The sequence below is a fragment of the Triturus cristatus genome, chromosome 6 (genome assembly GCF_964204655.1).
Source record: "Triturus cristatus chromosome 6, aTriCri1.1, whole genome shotgun sequence".
Taxonomy (NCBI): Eukaryota; Metazoa; Chordata; class Amphibia; order Caudata; family Salamandridae; genus Triturus; species Triturus cristatus.
In genome coordinates this window covers 1,676,885,600-1,676,904,736 of record NC_140589.1, presented here as the reverse complement: position 1 = coordinate 1,676,904,736, position 19,137 = coordinate 1,676,885,600, and the positions used below count along the sequence as shown (strand labels likewise).

At 47.9% G+C, this 19,137-nt stretch overlaps 1 protein-coding gene across 2 annotated transcripts in view; it reads right to left on the bottom strand.

Annotated features, from left to right (window-relative positions):
- TRAF5 (TNF receptor associated factor 5) overlaps positions 1–19,137 on the bottom strand; it is a 242,013-nt gene that overhangs the window by 108,301 nt on the left and 114,575 nt on the right. For both annotated transcript variants that reach the window (XM_085612843.1, XM_085612844.1), the window contains one exon: positions 6,232–6,333. In XM_085612843.1, the coding sequence (XP_085468969.1) occupies positions 6,232–6,333 (102 nt within the window). The remainder of the gene's footprint in view (positions 1–6,231; positions 6,334–19,137) is intronic.

The window sequence follows — 19,137 nt, the reverse complement described above, 5'->3', positions numbered from 1 at the left end:
TGCCCGTTTTTCTACCCATATTAGAAGCTACATCCCCAACTCCTTACTGAAATTAAGAGGAAAGGCAGCTACCCCATGCCTCTCTACCTGGAACCCAGCATATGAATACACAGTCTGCCCACACTGTGGATTTCAGCCTCTTCCCGTGCCCCCAATCAAAACCTCACAGCGGAACATGTTCCTCCTGAACTGCACGTCACTACCTAAGCACACTACAGAGATATCCATGCTCCTAGATGAACTTAAACCAGATATCTTATTCCTAACCGAGACCTGGCTTCATTCCGAATCAGAACCCGACCTTATTCAGGCTCTACCTCAAGGATACCAAATTTCACGTGAAGACCGCATAAAGGGAAGAGATGGTGGCCTAGCAGTCATTAACAAAGACTGCTTTGGGTGCCGTAGCTCTCCTAACCCTATACCTGACTGTGAAAGCCTCTCCTTTTCCATAGACTTTTCGCCCACAAGCACGTTCTCAGGGATACCAATATACTGCCCTCCTGGGACCTTGGGTCAATTTCTCCACTCCCTGCCTTACACTTTAGCCAATCTAGCTTGTAGCACATCTAACTTCACTCTCCTAGGAGATCTCAACATCCATTTTGATGATGCCACGGACCACACTGCCCTAGAATTGTCTATCAGCCTCTCTGCACTTCAGCTTAAACAGCTAGTGCAAAAACCCACCCACGTCAAAGGGCATCTTCTTGATCCCATCTTCAGCAACTGTACAGAGCTCTCAGTAGGAACCCCTCTCCCCCTGCCATGGACAGACCACTTCCTCATTCCCCTCTCCTGGTTGAACCCACGCTCCCACCCTTCCTCCACTACAGCTATCCATACGAAACGCAACTGGTCAAAACTTTACCAGGCTGATTGGGCAACGAGCCTCGAGACCTCCCAGTACCTCTGACCCCACTCTAGCTAATGAAAACTATAATAGATGGATTTCGAATTAACTTGACTCCGTACTCCCCTTAATACACACTGAATCCAAGCGTAGCACTCGAACCGCTCCCTGGTATTCCCCTGGCTTACGGGAAAAGAAACGCCTATGTAAAAAACTCGAGAGGAAATGGCGAATGGATTACTCACCCTCCAGGAAAACAGCATACAGAGCCGCGATAAGAACATATAAAAACGAAATTCAAATCGCGCAAGCAACCTTTTTCGAAAATAAAATTAATACAGCTGCCTCTAGGCCCAAGGAAATATATCAAATCGCGAAAACACTCCTTAAGCTCCCAGAAAAATCCCTTAACCCCCTCAATGCACAAACCCGTTCTAACAACTTGGCTGAGTTTTTTTCCCAAAAAATACAAACCATTTATATCTCCTTTCCTCACATTCAGCCCCCCACTCCACCCACCAAGCTGCACGAGCTGGGACTTCGCGCCCCAGTAACACTCGAAAACCTTCCACGTCTTGATTCCACCTCGCTAGAAACCATCATGCGCCAGGTGAAATCCGGCTCTCCCAATGACCCAGCACCTCCACGCAATTTGCTGACAGTCACCAACCACACCCTACCCACCATCCTCAACTTGCTTAATGCCTCGGTGTCCACTGGGACTGTCCCGTCCCCCTGGAAGCAGGCCATGGTGAAAGCCCTCCTTAAAAAATCCAACTTAGATCCAGACAACCCAGGGAACTACCGACCAATCTCCCTACTACCATGGCTAAGTAAGATCCTTGAAAAACACGTCAACAACGCACTGGCTGAATTCCTAGAGACCAACCACCTGCTCGACCCTTCCCAGACGGGATTCCGTCCCATTCATGGGACCGAAACCGCCCTCATTGTAGTTACAGAAGAGGCAAGGAAGATCATGGATCAAGGAGGTTCTGCAGCCATCATCCTCCTCGACCTAAGTGCCGCCTTCGACACTGTAAACCATAACATCTTACTGCAACGACTCGCGAGCCTAGGAGTCTCCAAGAAAGCTATGGCCTGGCTTGAGTCTTTTCTGTCAGATCGTTCCTTTAGGGTCTTCGAGGGCGAAACCATCTCCCCTAGTAAGCCTCTCGGTTGCGGAGTGCTGCAGGGCTCTTCCTTGAGCCCTACGCTATTCAATATATACATGAGCCCCCTAGCTGAGATTGTCTGTCCTTTTGAAATAAAAATAATCACCTATGCGGACGATACTCAGCTAGTGGTGGCTCTCAACCAACTACACACCGCACCCAACCATCTGAGGGACTGTTTGGAAGCAGTGTCCTCGTGGATAACATCGTCTTGTCTCAAATTGAATGGAGACAAGACCGAGGTGATGCTACTAGGTAATTCCCCCAATCCTACCATCGATCACCTATGGCCTACCTGCGTTGGACCTGCCCCCACAACCAAGGATACAATCAAGAGCTTAGGCATCTGGCTGGATAAATCCCATAACTTTAATTGCCAGGCAGCCAAACTTTCAGCGACGTGCTTTGGTCTGCTCAGGCTTATTCGGAAAATCCTTCCTCTACTACCCTTCCAGGTAAGACAAATTATGATCCAAGGTCTCATTCTGTCGCGCCTTGACTTCGGGAATGCCCTTTACCTGGGGGGCCCCTCAGGCCACTCTACGCAAGCTCCAGGTCATCCAAAATTGTGCAGCACGGACCCTCCTTCAGATCCCTCGTCGACTCTCTATCAAAACCGGACTGAAGAATCTTCATTGGCTTCCAGTGAGGGAAAGAATTGAATGAGGCTATGCATCATTCACCGAGCCTTCTGGAAAACGGGCGCTCTCATTAACCAATCACTGATTATCCCCTACATACCGAACATACAGCTCAGATCAATTTCCTCCTTCCTTATCACTGTCCCCAGGATCAAAAGAGTAAGATGTGGGGGACGCTCATTCTCCTATAACTCGGCCAAGCTCTGGAACGCCCTCCCCCTCCATCTCCAATCAGAGCCCAACCTGCTCTCCTTCCGCAGACAGCTAAAAACCCTGCTCTTTAATAAGTCAGACTAGTGTCTTAATTCTCATCCACACGCCTGTCCATCAGCGCTAGGACGCCTCAGGCTAGCTATCGCGCTCAATAAATCCTCTTTTCATTTCATTTCATGAGTTGGCCTCTTACAGTGTTGTGCTAGAGCACTGTCACTTACAAAGAGTGAGAAGACATACTTGTGCAATGAAACGGTCTCCAAGGACTATGTTCTCGGTAGATACGCCCAGATAATTGGTAACATTGTCAATGCATATATTGGAAAGACAGATCTTCTCTAACCATATGAAAGGCCACCTGACCACACTGAATTTGATCAATGAGAATTCCAATATCTTCAGCAAGTCCCAGGGGATTAGCACGGGCACCCTTAATCTATTCTGTAGTCCCTGTTCCAGTACATCAGCTTACCTCAGCAGCGTCCTACTAACCCATACAAAGATGCCAATACTTTTGACCATAAAATCCCCTGTATTGCCTCCCGCTCTGTTCCATGTTGTAAGCAGTATCTGTGTTTTCATTAAAGTATAATCTTACTAGCTCCCAAAGTTCACAATGTTGCTCAGTCGACTGGCTTGAAGCCTCAGTGTTGACACCGGGTCCCATTGCATTTCTATGTTCATTCTGAGAGGGAATACACATGATCATATAGCTGTTCTGTCTATCGTTTTTAGTAGCATCATGCACATGCTCCTGTTGTTATTCTAGAATAAATGAGATAAGCTATATGACGGAAGTGGAACATCTTTTTGTTCCTGTGTTCTGTCCTTGAGACCTCCTCCAATTGAAAGTTGTTCCTACGTTTTACCAAGAATTTGGATATGTCCAGGGTTGAGTCAAGAATATGATTAAAGTCCTCATCCATTACACTAGAAGCCGAGCATAATCCCTAGTCTTTTGAAATAGAAGGATTCATTGATAGTACGCCCACACATCGCAGCACCAAAGAAGTTGTGCTATTTATGTTGCCCAAATTCTCAACATTGAGTGTACACTGTACGCTGTCCCTGATCAAGATTAAAATGCCCATACCCAAGTATGTGACAGAATATTAATACATTTGGCCATTCTGTAGACCTGCTCATTTAAAAAAATATAATTTTGTTCAAATGAATCTCTTGCAATATAGCGATCAACAATTTGTTTTCTAAGTAATAAAGATTTTATTCAGCTATATTTCAACATCTAAGTTCACAACTCGTTTAGTTCTTGTGAGTATTTTTGCCCAAAATAGGATTGCCAAATTTAAAACAAACACGCCTTAGTGACCATAGCCCATTCGATACATAAAGCAGAACAACTAAGACAATAAACACTAATCCAACACGTCAAAATGGTGTCCTAAGACCCCAATTGAACTTCTTACTCCACTCAATGCATCCCCCAACCCCAACTTTAGATGTATCACTTTGACCTTCCATGCCAGGTTGCCATGTACCTCTTGAAAGCCTATAAATGTGGGCGGACTGTCATGTGAATCCAGCTCATCAATCTAAGAGCTGCTGTAACTTAGAACTAAGGTAACACAGTCCTTAAAGAGGTGACAGGTGAGCTCCTCTGTACCTGCAATATGAGAGAACTAACATCAAGACATTGGCTCCACTCAAGAATCTATGACCAGAGGTTCAACTAGGTCCAGCAAACCTGCATTATTCCTGGCCATCTGCCCTTTACCACTGTATGGGGCCCAACAGCCCCAGAACTAGAGGTGTCACCCATGGCTCTCATTGCACCATCACTCAACCATTTGTTCAGTTTCAAGTCCCTACAGTATTCACGAGGAACAAGGATTTACCAATAATGACACCCTCAGCTTGGGGGGAAAAGTATCATGTGCTTCAATCCAGTGCCTTTCAGCCTCTGCCTCACCCCACAAACTATGTGCATGCCACAGCACAACATGTTCATTTTGAGTGCCACTGCATTGATTTTAATTTCCAACAACCTTTCTGGTAGTTGTGGGGGAGAGGGAGGGTGAGGCGGAGGTGGCGGTCCACCTGAACCTTTGTGGACTTAAAGCTGGTCTTGTGGTGGTCTTAGTGCAGCTGACCATTTTGTTGACTTGTTCCTGAATCATATCTTTCAGCTTAGCCATAGTATCCTCTGCAAACCATTGTGCCACTTGCAAGAACAGCTGCAAGGTGGACTCCTCATCCGATTCCACCAGGGCCTTAAGCACATGGCATCTTGTAGAGTGTCAGCCCATCCATCTGTAGTGCTATGTGTTTGTGCACCTTAAGATAACATGAAACAGCAATTCACCACGTAATCAATTTGCCAGCTTAAAGAATCAAGCTGGACAACCTAGACTTAAATACACAAGGCCTGAGATACTTCAATGAGGTATAGGTCACTTCTCTCTTACAAGGCACTCGGTCAGAGAGCCAAAGTCTTCCAGCACCACAACAGTTCTCGTGCTTTTCAAAGTCTTGATCAAGGGTCTCAGAACACAAGAGGTCCACACTGCTCCCTCGTCTATCAGCCCCACTGTAGTAGGGAGGACAGAGAGCCACATTCGGTTAGTATAAAGGTTTTCACATCCACGTGTGAAGAGGCAAGGTCAGATCCCAATGTATGCCTATTATTCACCTCCATGGGTTTGCTAAATTAACAGAAAGGTGATAAAGGTACCAGTATAAATAGTTCTGAAGGAGCAACTTTTTACGTTTAGGGAGAGGCAGGCGCAACAGAGCTGTCTTACCAGGAAGAATGCAGCCTCAGACCAGATCACGCCCACGTCTACTGCCAGGTGCCCCTTACCACCGCATCACCACTCCTCAAGTCTCTCTTCAGTTTGCAGATCTGTATTGTGGCCCCTCGCATTGGGGGCTGGGCACTGCCCAACAGCCCTCAGTGCCAATCTAACAGCACTGAAGTGGGTGCTGGAAATGAAGGATCCGCCATATGATCCAGCCAGACTGCACCAACGAAAGAGTGGTGCAAGTGAGCAGCATCCTGTAGGTTTGCAGAGCCTGGGGCTCCATCTAAGTAAGCAAGCGATTGCAAGATATTTGTGGCTTCAGGGGAGCTAACAGGAACGCTATTGCTCTGCTGACCACGCTCAGACACCAACTTTGTATATTTTAAATGAACAGAACAAGCTTAATATTACACAACTATAGATTACAGTGTCAGTTTCTGTGGTATCAGTTTAATTAACATATCAATTCTGTTATGCCTAATTTCATTTAATGAAATATAACAATAAATGAAGTAGATTGAAAGGAAAAATATAGTCTCTGAATATACAAAATGTTTTCTAGACAATGTTATTACCTAGATACCCACCTGATATCTGCCCAGAGTTACTTTTCCATTGCAGTCAGGCACATTTTTGCAAAAGACGAGTAAATTTAAAACCTCCCTTTTACAACAGTTATCTTGGAAAACCTGCAAAAAAGTAAACAGACAGCATTTTACTCTATGATTAACATGATTATTATTATCAGTATGTATTCCTTAAATAAATGCTACTAAAAACATTAAAATGCTAAGAGTACAGCACAAATTAAAGAAATTCGATAAACCTGCTTTTGTTAAGTCATATTACCTATTGCCTAATCGATCTAACTCATGATATCCTGTTGGGTATATTAGCAATCTTAGGCTCACTGAGGGCCATACACAAATATTAAAGGCTCGCTATCAAAATATTTTTTTACACTGCATTACAAGTGTACTTTCACTTTTCTGGGCACAACAACACACTAAGCAGACACACCGTTGCCCGCCTAAATTGTTCGACATTTACACCTTCTAAGTTAGATTGAATACTGGGAGCCTTTTTAACAGAGAGAATTTAATATCATTTCTGATGTTGGCTTAACATAACTCTTTCCTGCAAAGCTAATAGTATAGCCTGGTTGCTGTGAAGTTATAAACTCGAGTGATTGCAAACAAACCAAAATATTTGGCAATGATCATACCACACATCTGTGAGCAAGGAATTTAAGAGGACCACAGATGTGTTTTCCCTGTAATCAGCTAGTCCATTCAGTTAGGATCTGTTCACAAGAACTTTATCTATTAAAGGACCTTAACGGTTTTAATCAAATTGAGCACTCCCCTAGACCTTATGCTGCCAGATTTAGAGAATTCCTGTAAAGGATGGCTATAGGTTGGTAAAGAAATTCCTCCCTGTGCAGGAACTAGTTTCAGTTTTTTATCATTGTTTCCAAATATCTTGAGGGGTACCTTTTGCACAACCTTTCCTGAAAAATGACTGATTTGTGTAATTGTTGATGCTTTTAGGAGATGGAAATGAAAATATATAATTGATCGAATATATTTCAAAATTGTAAATAACAATTCAATATAAATGAGGATTTTTCAGAAAATGTGAATTATTGAACTTTGGGAGAACCACACACGGTATGTGCCATGTAATAGGCTGTTGCATAGTCAAGGTGATGAAAATTGTGATTTAGCTTGTCCAAGAAACTTTGAGGCCTTGCTTGTTGTTACCTCAGTTATTGTCAACCCTCACTACACCAGTTCTTCTTCCTTGTCCATGGCAGGTTTGTTTGCTAAGCCTGACTTGGGTCTGCAAGATGGTCCAGCTCTGAGGGGCCAGCTTCCTTTGCTGCTTCCTCTGAGGCTTCGTTGGCTACGGCCTGCTGCTTCCTCTCGCTGGAGATTGTCGACTTCCAAAAAAGGCACAAAGTCAAAAGGTAAACATTTTCACCACGACTTTGTCCAGTGGCTCCCTGACGATGATGCGTCCTCCTAAAACATTGCCAGCTGCCTTGCCCCGCTTAACTTTACCTTCTCAGACATTTTTCTTCTAACTTGTTCCACGTCTGAAAGTAAATGGACATCAAGCCCAATCCACCTCATATATCCAAACCATGCTCCATCTCAGTCAACAATAACTTTCAAGTTTGCCCTGATCTCGCCCAACTAGATTTCTGCTGTGGCGCATTGATCTTTTATAATACTAGTTTTTACCAAAAACTTTCAAAATTCATTACTCCGCTTCTACGGATTGGATTTTTGTTGTTATGGTGTCACATCATTTTTTTAATGTTACTCTATTTTTCTAAAACCTGTGAAATCTTTCTTGCATTGTTGCTGCATGAATACTTTAGACATTTGCTCCAAGTTAAGCTTTTCTGCTTTTGTGCCAAACTACCACAGGGTTAAGCATGGGTTAATTTAGTGACTTTTTGGGGTTCACCCTGACCGGGACTGTCGTTGTTGCTAGAGGAGGGCTCACACCCCCCTCAACCAAAAACACAATTTCTAACCGTCATGAAGACACAGACACTGAAACAGACATACACACACTTTAGACTCAGCCACTGGGCTACAGAAACATGGATACCAAGACAAAGTTAGAGAGACACTGACACAGAGAGACAATAACTCTAGGATAAAGATATGGGCTATGGGACAGGAAGGCACACACCTAGGGAAATGCTGATAAGGACTTTGGGACACAGTTAAACAGACTCTTGGACTATGGATGCACATACACCAGAACAGGGAACCATGAATACTGGTACATGTACATAAGCACTAGTATAGGAAAGTGCAGAAGACATGGGCACTGGACAAGGAGACTGTACACAGACTCCGGTACAGGGAGAGACAGACCCTAGTAGATCTACAAATGTGGCCTGTGTCCAGGAGAAGTAGATTCTGTTGTCAGGAAGACAGATGTATCAATACAGGAAAAGACAGGCATTGGGACAGGAAGACACAGATATGGGCCAGGGTGGTGCTGGCACTGTGATAGGTACATTGAGAATGGGACAAGGAGATACAAAGATTGTGGAGGGTGATCTAACTGAAAACAACAGAGTGGAAACATTTTTTGGGAGAGTGAAGCGAATTTACCAGGTGAGTGGTCCCACTAGAGCATATTAGGGAGGCTTGTTTCACTTATGGAGAGTGGTTATAATACAAAGGATGGTTACACCCTCTGAAGTATGAAACGCTGTAAATAATGTGAGTGTTTCAAGTACCCAATGTGCTCAGTCTACTGACCTCGGAAGGCTTGAATAGCTGCTTTGTTATACCTGCTGCTCAGCCAGTGTGACTGTGATGAGAGTATGTTGATGAGTGGAAAGTTGGTGTGTGTGTGAGTTAGTTGGTGTATGGGCTGAGCAGCAGCAAGGCTGCACCTGGTGGGGCTCTCTACTCAACATCTTATCTTAAATATATCTACATAAAGAAACTACCTGGACCGGACTATCTTTTATTTACTACATTTTGGCGATGATTTTAAATAACCTGCGTGTGCCACCTGATTGGAACTGTAACTTTCAAGTTTGAAGTAGAAGTAACTGGAACTGAACCTGAAGCAATTGAACTTGAACTTGATGAAGCTGGCAGCCCTGAGCCCCTCCAGTCACCACTACATCGGTCGGCCCCAACGTGGGCATGCCAGTTCCTGCTGCGCTTCCTCTCTTATTGTCTGCTATGACCTATGAAGAAGTGTTCCTGTCTTGCTATCTTGGGACACTGTCTCCTGGAGGAGGTGTTTCTTAAAGGATTTTCCCTCTCTCTGCGTTAGCAAGAGCGTCTGGGAGGTGCTACTTTCTGCACTGTCAGTGTTGTGATGGGCAACTTGTCCTCAGAGTCGGTGTTCAAAAGACCTACATGAAGCCCCGCTGTTCGTGTTTGTAGACTGAGGAGATTCCTTTGTCCCTGTGAAGAGGAGGACCATAGGCGTATTGGGGCTCTTGTGTCTCTAGAGCCCAGGTTTGGAGGTGTTATTGGGAGGTGAAGGAATCTCCAGTGTCTGTGTTTTGAAGGGTCGCTTCCAAGTGTGTTTGTCTACAAGAGCGACTTGGGTGGTGGTGTGAGGAGTTACCGCCTACTACTTGCTTTTTTTGCTTGCTTCTCGCTAACCTTGTGTGACTTTCAACCCGTGTGACTGTTCTTCAAACGGTTTTTATTAAAGTTGTTGGCAACCGCCACTTACCTTCAACGGCTTCTTCTTGTTTGTTTGTCCTGTCACGAGCCCTGCCTTTAGCTACCGCAGTCTTCTTCAGCTCGTGAGGTCCCTGTGACGTTCCTGGTAGAACGCAGCTTTTTCGCTGCTACGGGACGCTATGCTGCTTTGTGGTGCTGTGAGTCACCCAGCTCAGCGTCACAAACGTGCCGCCATCTTGTGTTTGGTACCACCGGAGCATAGGAAGGTCGAAGTGTTCAGTGGTATTATACATTCCACTTCATTATTGCTAACCAAGTTGTTACTTTTAAATAAAGTTTACTGTCTTCAAGACGTGACCTGGTTTTGTGGGGATCTGTGCCTTTTGTGTGAGTTTACTGAAAGTTTGTTTTTGCACCGGCATGCTACAGGTACTCTGTTCTCTTCATCTTCGTCTTCCAGGGTTCGTGATGGTTAAAAAAAAAGTACTTTTACATTTTCATGCCTGGACTGCTGGAGAACATTTCTTCCTGTGTTTTTTTCTATTATTCTTTCTACTGTTGTCATTTACGTTTTCACCAATGTGGCACAGTTTAAATAGGAAAGTTCATACGTTGCTGGATTGCTAAGCAGCATTTCATTTATTGAAGTATTGTAGTTTTGGTTTTTGTGTTGTCAGCACATGATATGCTTTTCCTTATCTGTATTTACAATACATTTTCTGCTGATCGTTTTCCTTCCATATTCCTTCAGGTCTCCTTTATATTGTTATTTTCTGTGCTAATTTTTCTTAACCTGCTGTGCTTGGTTTCAATATTCTTTTTGAGTGTGGTTCTGCCTATGTATTACCTAGGGGTGTGTTTCTAAGGGTTTACCCTGTCCTTTAGGGGTGTGTGTACTTTTGCGTACCTAGGGGTGTGCTTAGGGCTTGTTCACCCGTTTAGTTGTTTCACCCAGGGGTGTGTTTTGGGGTCTTGTACCTCGTGCTGTTGTTTACCTGGGGTTGTGCGTTCCTAGGTCGTATACCCTGTGCTGTGTTGCTACCTGGTGGTGTGCGTTCAAGGGTTTACTCTGGTTATTTTACCTTGTGGTAAGTTGAGGGGTCGTGTACCCTGTACAGTTGTGTTACCTGGGGGTGTGCGTTTGTAGAGTGAAAGATTTTCTTATTCATTGTGTTTTCCTTACTACTTAATTGGGTTCAGAATTGTGCATTTTCACGTGTTTCGTGTGAAGCCCATTTCCACACATTCCACCCTCACTTCGGGTTTGGGTGAAGGGCTATATTGAAGCCGTATTTTGATGAGTGAGTTTTCAGACTTGCACAGAGTGTGTGTTTGTTTGCTAGTGTGTGCTGTTTTCATTCACTACTTATTTGGGTCTTGGTTTGCGCTAGTAATTCATGTTAATATGTTTCTTACGAAGATGGATGTGGAACTTTGTTCTTCCTTTCTGGGTTCATGTGTACGGTTGTTCCCCTCTTTCCACCCGTGCTTCTGCTTGGGTGAAGAGTTAAGTTCAAGCTGGATATTTCTAGAATGAGAGTTTTTCACCTAGGAATCGCCGTTTCTTCTACGATTAGGTTGAGTTGTGCACTTTTTCTTGTTCCGTGGGAAAAGCTTTTTACACGTACCACCCTAACTTCGGGTTTTGGGTGTAGGACAATTATTTTATGCCGTAGGTTGTGTGTTAAGTTGTGTTCCACACATACCACCCTTACTTCAGGTAAGGGTGGAGGGCAGTTTTTTATGCCATTAGTTCTCAGTGGAATGATCTTCCACAGCTTTGCAGTTTTTATTAGAATAGTGTTCTACCACGCCTTCCAGTCGGTACTCTTTCTACCTCTTGTTGGCCTGGCCAGCCAGCTTGTTTTGGTATTGGGGTTTAGTTTGTGCTTTGTGGTGTTGTAGTGTGTGCGTTTTCTTGGTTTGGTTTTAGGGAGCGTGTGATTTGTTATCTTGCATGGTGGAAAGGGAGAAGTGGTGAGTGTAGTACTGTTTATGTATTACAGATTTGTTGGATTGCGTGGTGTGTTTACTTCTTCCAAAAATGTATTCATTGTCATCTTTCTTGCATGTATTTTGCCATCAGTACATGTATGCTATTACTTTTGTTCTGATGCCCCTGTGTTGCATGTAATTAGCATTTTGGCATCTCTTACATGCACCAATTATATTGCGATTCTTTTGGATTTGTTTCTCATTTGTATAAAGAAAGGGAGATATGTTATACCTGTTGCTCAGCCAGTGTGACTGTGATGAGAGAATGTTGATGAATGGAAAGTTGGTGTGTGTGTGAGTCAGTGGTATATGGGCTGAGCAGCAGGAAGGCTGCACCTGGTGGGGCTCTCTACTCAACATCTTATCTTAAATAAATCTACATAAAGAAACTACCTGGACCGGACTATCTTTTATTTACTACATGCTTAGTAGCTTCTGGTCATGCGTATCTCCTTCAGGCACTCTTGAATTTTTAGCCAACAACACTTTGAATCCTGGCTTTGTATATTTCATTTTTCAACATTGTAAGTGGCCTCAACTTTCCAAGCTTGGAAAGTGCTGTTGGCTAAAAAGCCAGTAATGGATGAAGGTGCCATATGAGCACTTTGCATCATTGGACTTCTATTCTTGCATTTACAATTAAAATAACCAGCTTGCAAAGTTAGCTAAATAGTCAGAATTGGTATGTTGTGTTGTGCATGACATGGGGAGGTTTATCATCTACGTGCAACTGTTTTAATATTTGTTTGAACAATCAATGACTTGGCACTTAGCAGTGGAGCTCAGCTGCTAAAGGCCATGAAGAAGGGGGGGCGTGGCTAGCCGAGCAGCGAGATGGCCGCTCTTTGAGTGAGCTCCGCCGGCTACTCCGATTAATCCTTCCATGATCCTGTTCCTGGCGACTGTGGAACCCCACACCTCCCGGGTTCTGCTGCCTACACCCTGGTGATCCTTTGACCCGAGCCGGGAGCGCGGGGACGGCTCCCCCTCGCAGCGGAGACGGTCGACTTTTTTGCCGGCTGGCGGGCTGATCCTGACCCGCGCCGGAAGTGCCTCTCGCCGGGAGCCGCGAGTCACGGTGGGCCGCGGCTGCAGAGGCCCCGGCGGATTGAGCGGCACTTGCTGTGGTCGCCTCGCAGCTAAACCCCCATTGCTGCCGACGGAGGGTTCCCCTGGCGGAAGGCTGCGGAGAGATAGAAGAGACCGGTGAGTCTTGGCGGAACAGCCGCGCCGTGGTGCGGGGATCCTGCAGCCGCCGAGGGCGGTACTGGCTGGTGTCGAGCCCGGCGGAGATCGTAGAAGTTAGCCTGCGCCAGCTACAACACGGCGACGACCGAAGGGGAGGTGAGAGGGTGCCTTGGAGGGACGAGGGGCACAGTTGACCCTGCCGCTTCGCAGAAGCGCCGGGACTTCCCACTGATCTTCAGCTCGGCAGGTCACACGATTGACCACCCGGAGAGGAGCCTCGCAGCCCTGAGCCCCCTGAGCCCCGGTGCGGCGCTCTGCTAGTGGAGTGAGCGGACACCTCGTTACACTGCGGGAGCCCGCCACTTTGAATCCGGAGAAGGCCCTAGGTACACGCTGAAGCATGCTGAGCTCACTGGGCACCTATGGAGTTCACTAACGCAGCTGGCCCTACTGGCCGCGCGCTAAGAGTCACGCCTGACGCGCACTGGCGCCGCCTGGACAGTCACGCACATACGGGGCATTTACTAGCGGTGGCACAGAGGGGTGCAGCCTAGTCGCCTGGCCGGTGGATATCTCTTGACTGCTGCGATGGGGAAAACTGACGCCAAACAACCTAAGCTGACATTTGACGGTAAAAAGCCTCCGAAGAACGCGACAATGGAGCCGGATGCTGGCACATCGACGTCGCAGGGTGCTGCCCCAGACATAGACTTTGGGGCCCTCATCATGGAGGTGAGGACCAGCCTGAAGAGCATAGATGCAAAACTTGATACCATGACGGCGCAACTCGAAACCGTGACGGCCAAGGTGGACACCCACGAGAAGAGACTGGACTGTCTCGAAAATAGCCAAACTGAGTGTTGCGATTTCCAGCAACAGGCTAAGCGGCACATCACGACGATGGAGCGCGAACTCGACAATTTGCGCGCCAAGTCGGACGATTTGGAAGCGCGCTCCAGAAGGTCCAACATCCGCATTACGGGCGTTCCAGAGACTACAAACACGGGAAGGATGGAATCGTTTGTGTCGAACCTCCTGCATGAACTGTTCGACCCGGACTTGTCCCCGGTGTTCACGGTGGAGAGGGCACACAGATCACTGGGGAAGAAGCCCCCGGTGGGGGCCCCACCGCGTCCGATCCTGGCTAAACTACTTAACTACCAAGATAGGGACGTCATTCTACGATTGGCGAGAGAGAAGGGCAAGATCACGCATCAGGGTAATCACATATCCTTCTACCCAGATTTCACCCCTCTGGTGCAAGCGGCCCGGAAGGAATTTTTACCAGCAAAGAAAGTTCTCTTACAAGCCGGCGTGCCCTACTCTCTCCTATACCCGGCAAAGCTGAAGGTCCTCCACGACAACACCTCACACTTCTTCACTGACGCCAAATCAGCCCTCAAGTTCGCTAAACACATTTGTGCTGGGGTTAGGAGAAAATCGCCAAGACTCGAGGAAGCTTCGGAACACCTGAGTGATAATGACTGAGGTCTCTGTCAAGCTCACCCTGCAAGGTTGCAAATTTACTCTTTGCGATACAGTTGAAAGCCGGATTGAACTCTCACACAGATTTGTTCCTCCCGCACTGACTAATTGGGGGTGGGTTGCTGAGGCGCCATTGTACACCGGCTTGTGCTGCCGTCTCCGCGCTCCCACTGAGACACAGGTTGGCTGCGGACCTTGAGGAGTGCGAGGTGGGGGCACTGCCAGAACCCAGGACCGCTAAAGCTTGACAGTAGCCACCCCGCGTATACGGGGGTGTTAGCCGAGCGCACCACGCCTCATGGGGTGCCTCCCTTTGTTGTTGATGTTGGGGTATTTCAACGCATTGCGTACATGTTACTGGGATATGTCACGACCTGATTGGGGGGTTGCTGAGGGCAGGGGGTGGAGGGGGGGTTCTATTATGTTGCGAGTTTTGGTTCGTAATAGGTGCATTGTACTACTACACATGCCTATATTTCAGTGCGCTGGGTCTACGGATGCGGGGTCTAGGTGCCAGGATGGCTTCCGGGGGCGGGGTTGGGTGTTGAGGGTCCGGGACTGTCAAATGCTTTAATGGGAGGAATCAAAATCTGGACTTGGAACATTAGAGGCCTTGGGGACTTCAAAAAAGCCCGTTTGCTGCATGGCATGTTGTCAAGACACAATGTAGATATTTGCTTCCTACAAGAAACACATCTGAATGTCACCCCCTCAGCTAGATTGAAGAATTCAAGATGGGCGCACGCTTACTCTTCCATTTACTCAAATTATGCGAGGGGCGTTGCTATACTCATTCGCAGAGGGTTGGATTGGCGGGAGTACTCTCATGTGAGGGATGCGGACGGTAGATATGTCCTGCTCCATGGGGCTTTACAGGGGCGTCCCATTGTCCTAGCTGCAATCTATGGCCCAAATGTGGACGATCCTGACTTTTTTAGAAATGTTTGGGCGAAAATTGTGTTGCTGGATTGTCAGGCGATCGTGTTAGGGGGGGATTTCAACGTTGTGTTAAATGATGATGTGGATCGCATAGGTGCGAGCAGACCGCAGCACACTAGAGCGCGCCAAGCGATTTTTGATATCATGAGGGAGGGTCTACTTTCAGATGTGTGGCGAGTTAGAAATCCGGGTGCAAAAGTAGGGACCTGCTACACCTCTCATAAAGCTGCTTGGTCGCGACTGGATTTCTGGTTGGTGTCTCCTGAGGTTGCGACATGGGTGTCAAATGTTGATATTATGGCTAGATCACTATCAGACCATGCTCCGTGTATGTTGGTGTTGCATCCCCCTGACGCGGTACATAGGGCGTTCCAATGGCGTCTTCCCCCACACGCGCTCACAGACCCTGTGTTTGTAGAGGAAATAAGAGAGGATATCACTAATTACTTTACTGAGAATGCTGGGTCAGCCACTTCTGAAGCCATTGTGTGGGATGCATTCAAAGCTGTTATAAGGGGTCAATGTATTGCACGAAAAGCAGGGGTCCTACGCACCATCAGAGACACGTTAGCTAAGCTCGAGGGGGAACTGAAGGACCTAGATGTTGCTTTTAGCTCTGACCCAGCGTTGGCGACGGCTGGCGCTCTGAAAACTAAACTGCTGGCATTTAATGAGGAGGCGGAGCGAGAGGTGCGGTTTCTAGGGCGGCAGGCAGAGGCGCGTAGGTATGGGGAGGGAGATAGGCCAAGCAGGACTCTTGCCAGACTGATTGCTCCTCGCACACAGTCGAACTACATACACACTATCTATGACAACACCGGACGTCTAGTGGTAGGCCAAGAGGCGGTGTTAGGCGCCTTCGCAGACTTCTATGCTGCTCTGTACACCTCGAGACAGCCCACGACACCGGCGTCACTACGGGACTTCCTTGACTCCATAGCTCTCGTGTGGTTCAACAATAATCACAGACAATACATGGACCTCACCGTTACAGTGCAAGATATCGCCCAGGTGATTAAAAGCATGCCGGCCAATAAAGCTCCTGGCCCAGATGGCCTGACCACCTCCTTTTATAAAACCTACGTGGCTGAACTAGCGCCGAGACTACACTCTGTATTTGTCGAGGCTCTCGAGTCAAATTCCCTCCCAGACTCCATGCGTGAGGCTCTCATTGTCACGCTCCTCAAGCCAGACAAGGATGACCAACAGCTGGACTCTTACAGGCGCCTGTCCCTTATAAATGTAGATGCCAAAATATACGCTAAAGTAATTGCCGATAGATTGCAACCGATGTTGCCGATGATAGCGCTCCCAGATCAATCTGGATTTATCCCTGGCCGTGCAACATCACATAATCTCAGAACGATCTTTTCGGTCCTTCACTATTTACACCCGTCAGTACAGGCAGCGGTGGTGTTTTTAGACGCCACCAAAGCCTTTGACTCCCTAGAATGGCCCTACCTCTTTGAAGTGCTGAGACGGATGGGATTCAGCCAAAACTTCCTGACCCTTATTAAGCTCCTCTACACGAAACCCAGAGCCCGAGTGAGCGTTAATGGTCTTGTCTCCAAGCCATTCGATGTCTCGAGGGGTACTAGGCAGGGCTGCCCTCTATCCCCGCTCCTCTTTGCGATTGCGATGGAGCCACTAGCGGCTCGAGTTCGGCAGCACCATACTGCCAGGGGCATCGGATTCAGTGCTAGAAGCTTACTGATCTCGCTGTACGCGGACGATGTCACCTTGTACGTTCTGAACCCTAAAGACAACCTGAGCCCGCTACTTCGTGAATTTGTGAGGTTTGAGGGGTTGGCGGGGATATCCATTAATTGGTCGAAGTCAGTGGCCTTCCCCCTGACGGAGAGTACTGTTAGACCTGCCCCTGACTACCCCCTCAGGTGGGAGACGGAAGCTGTCAAGTACTTGGGCATCTGGATCAGCCGAGATGTACAAGAGTTGTGGTCGCTGAATTTTGGTAGGGCGGTGGACTGGTTGGAAGGTAAGGTCGAAGTCTGGAATAAGCTACCGCTGTCCCTGGTCGCTAGAATTGCACTGGCCAAAATGGTGGTCCTTCCCAAATTCTTGTACTTGTTCGTTAACGTACCGCTACCTATGACAACGCACTTCCACACCCGGGTCCGCTCACTACTGCTGAAACTGGTGTGGGCCGGTGGCCAGGCCAGAGTCTCCTGGGACTTACTCACGCTTCCGCTCCGACAGGGAGGCCTGGGGGCCCCGGACTTGAAGCTCTATTCACTCTGTGCACAAGCTCAGTTCCTGCATTTCTGGGCTTACCCAACCCCCTACCAGCCGCATGTGGCGGTGGAACTGGCAGTAGTCGCCCCCTTGCCATTACGAGTGGCACTATATGGAGAAGTTACGTGCCCGTCGCGTGATGTGGACACAGTGGAAATGGTCCGCTGGTCCTGGCGTGAACTTCGGAAACGAGCTGGTCTCTCCCTGCTTTATGCGCCGGCGGTTCCTCTGCGGGGCAACCCGATGCTGCCTTGTTTGACGGCAAGAGGTGACGTCCTCACTATCCGTGGGAATCGACTTCTCACCTTCGCTGACTTATATCCAGATGGCTCATTTTTCGAGATGCCTGCGGATGGGAATGACCAGCCCTGCACGTTTGCTGACAAATTACTATATCATTCCCTTAGGGAATCTTGCAAGAAGATAGGACCGTGCTTCCCGGAAGAGCCTTGCGCACTAGCCGCCCTGCAAAACTTGCTCTCACGACCCTCCCCTAAAAAGCTGGTGTCCAGATTATATAACTGCATGCAGGAACAAGCCCCGGCGACAGTAGCCGCGGCCGAGGCCGCTTGGGCTGAGGACCTGGGGGACCAGCTGCCAGAAGACGCATGGGAGTATTGCTGCGCTCAACTCACAGCTCTATCACCGAGTTACCGACTGCGTCTTATCCACTTCAAATTCCTACACAGATACTACCGCACTCCGACACTACTACGCCGCATGGGTATACGGGAGGATGCCTCTTGCTGGAAATGTGGGGGTGACGATGCCACCTTTCTTCATGTGGCTTGGAGCTGCCCAAAGCTGGGGGCATACTGGTCAGGGATCTTCGATACCATCAATCAAATCACACAAAGGAGTGACTCACCGTCTCCGCTGCTGGGATTGCTGGGGTATGTTAAGCACACTGAGCCTTGCGACAGGAAACTACATGCATTACTCCTGTTATACGCCAAACGACAGGTCGCTATACACTGGGGCAGGCCGGCCCTCCCCACGCTTGAGAGCTGGATCAGGGATGTGACTTACGGCCACACTCAACTGACGCACTATTGGGAGACCATGCCCACCGCTTCCAGACCCACTGACATTTGGGGCCCGTTTGTACAGTGGACTACAGAACGCACGGCCCCTGACTCCGCCGGTACCACACGTGCTACTAGTATTTCAGACGACATGGGCTAAAGGTGCGCGCTGCGTAGGTTAATGATAGAGGTCCCGTTGCCCCACGCTTACACTGCCAGGAACTGCCCAGACGTAAGTTTTGCGTTTACTGCCTCCACTGACCCGGATTGAGTCCCCTGCCCCCCCCCCCCCCCCTCCCGCCCTTCTGGTCCAATTGTGGATACTTCACTGCCCCTCCCCCCCACCCCACCCGTCCTTCGCTAATTCGTACATGGCCAAGATACCTTTCCGAGCCCGCCCTGAACAGGGCTGGCCCTCTATCTGAAACAC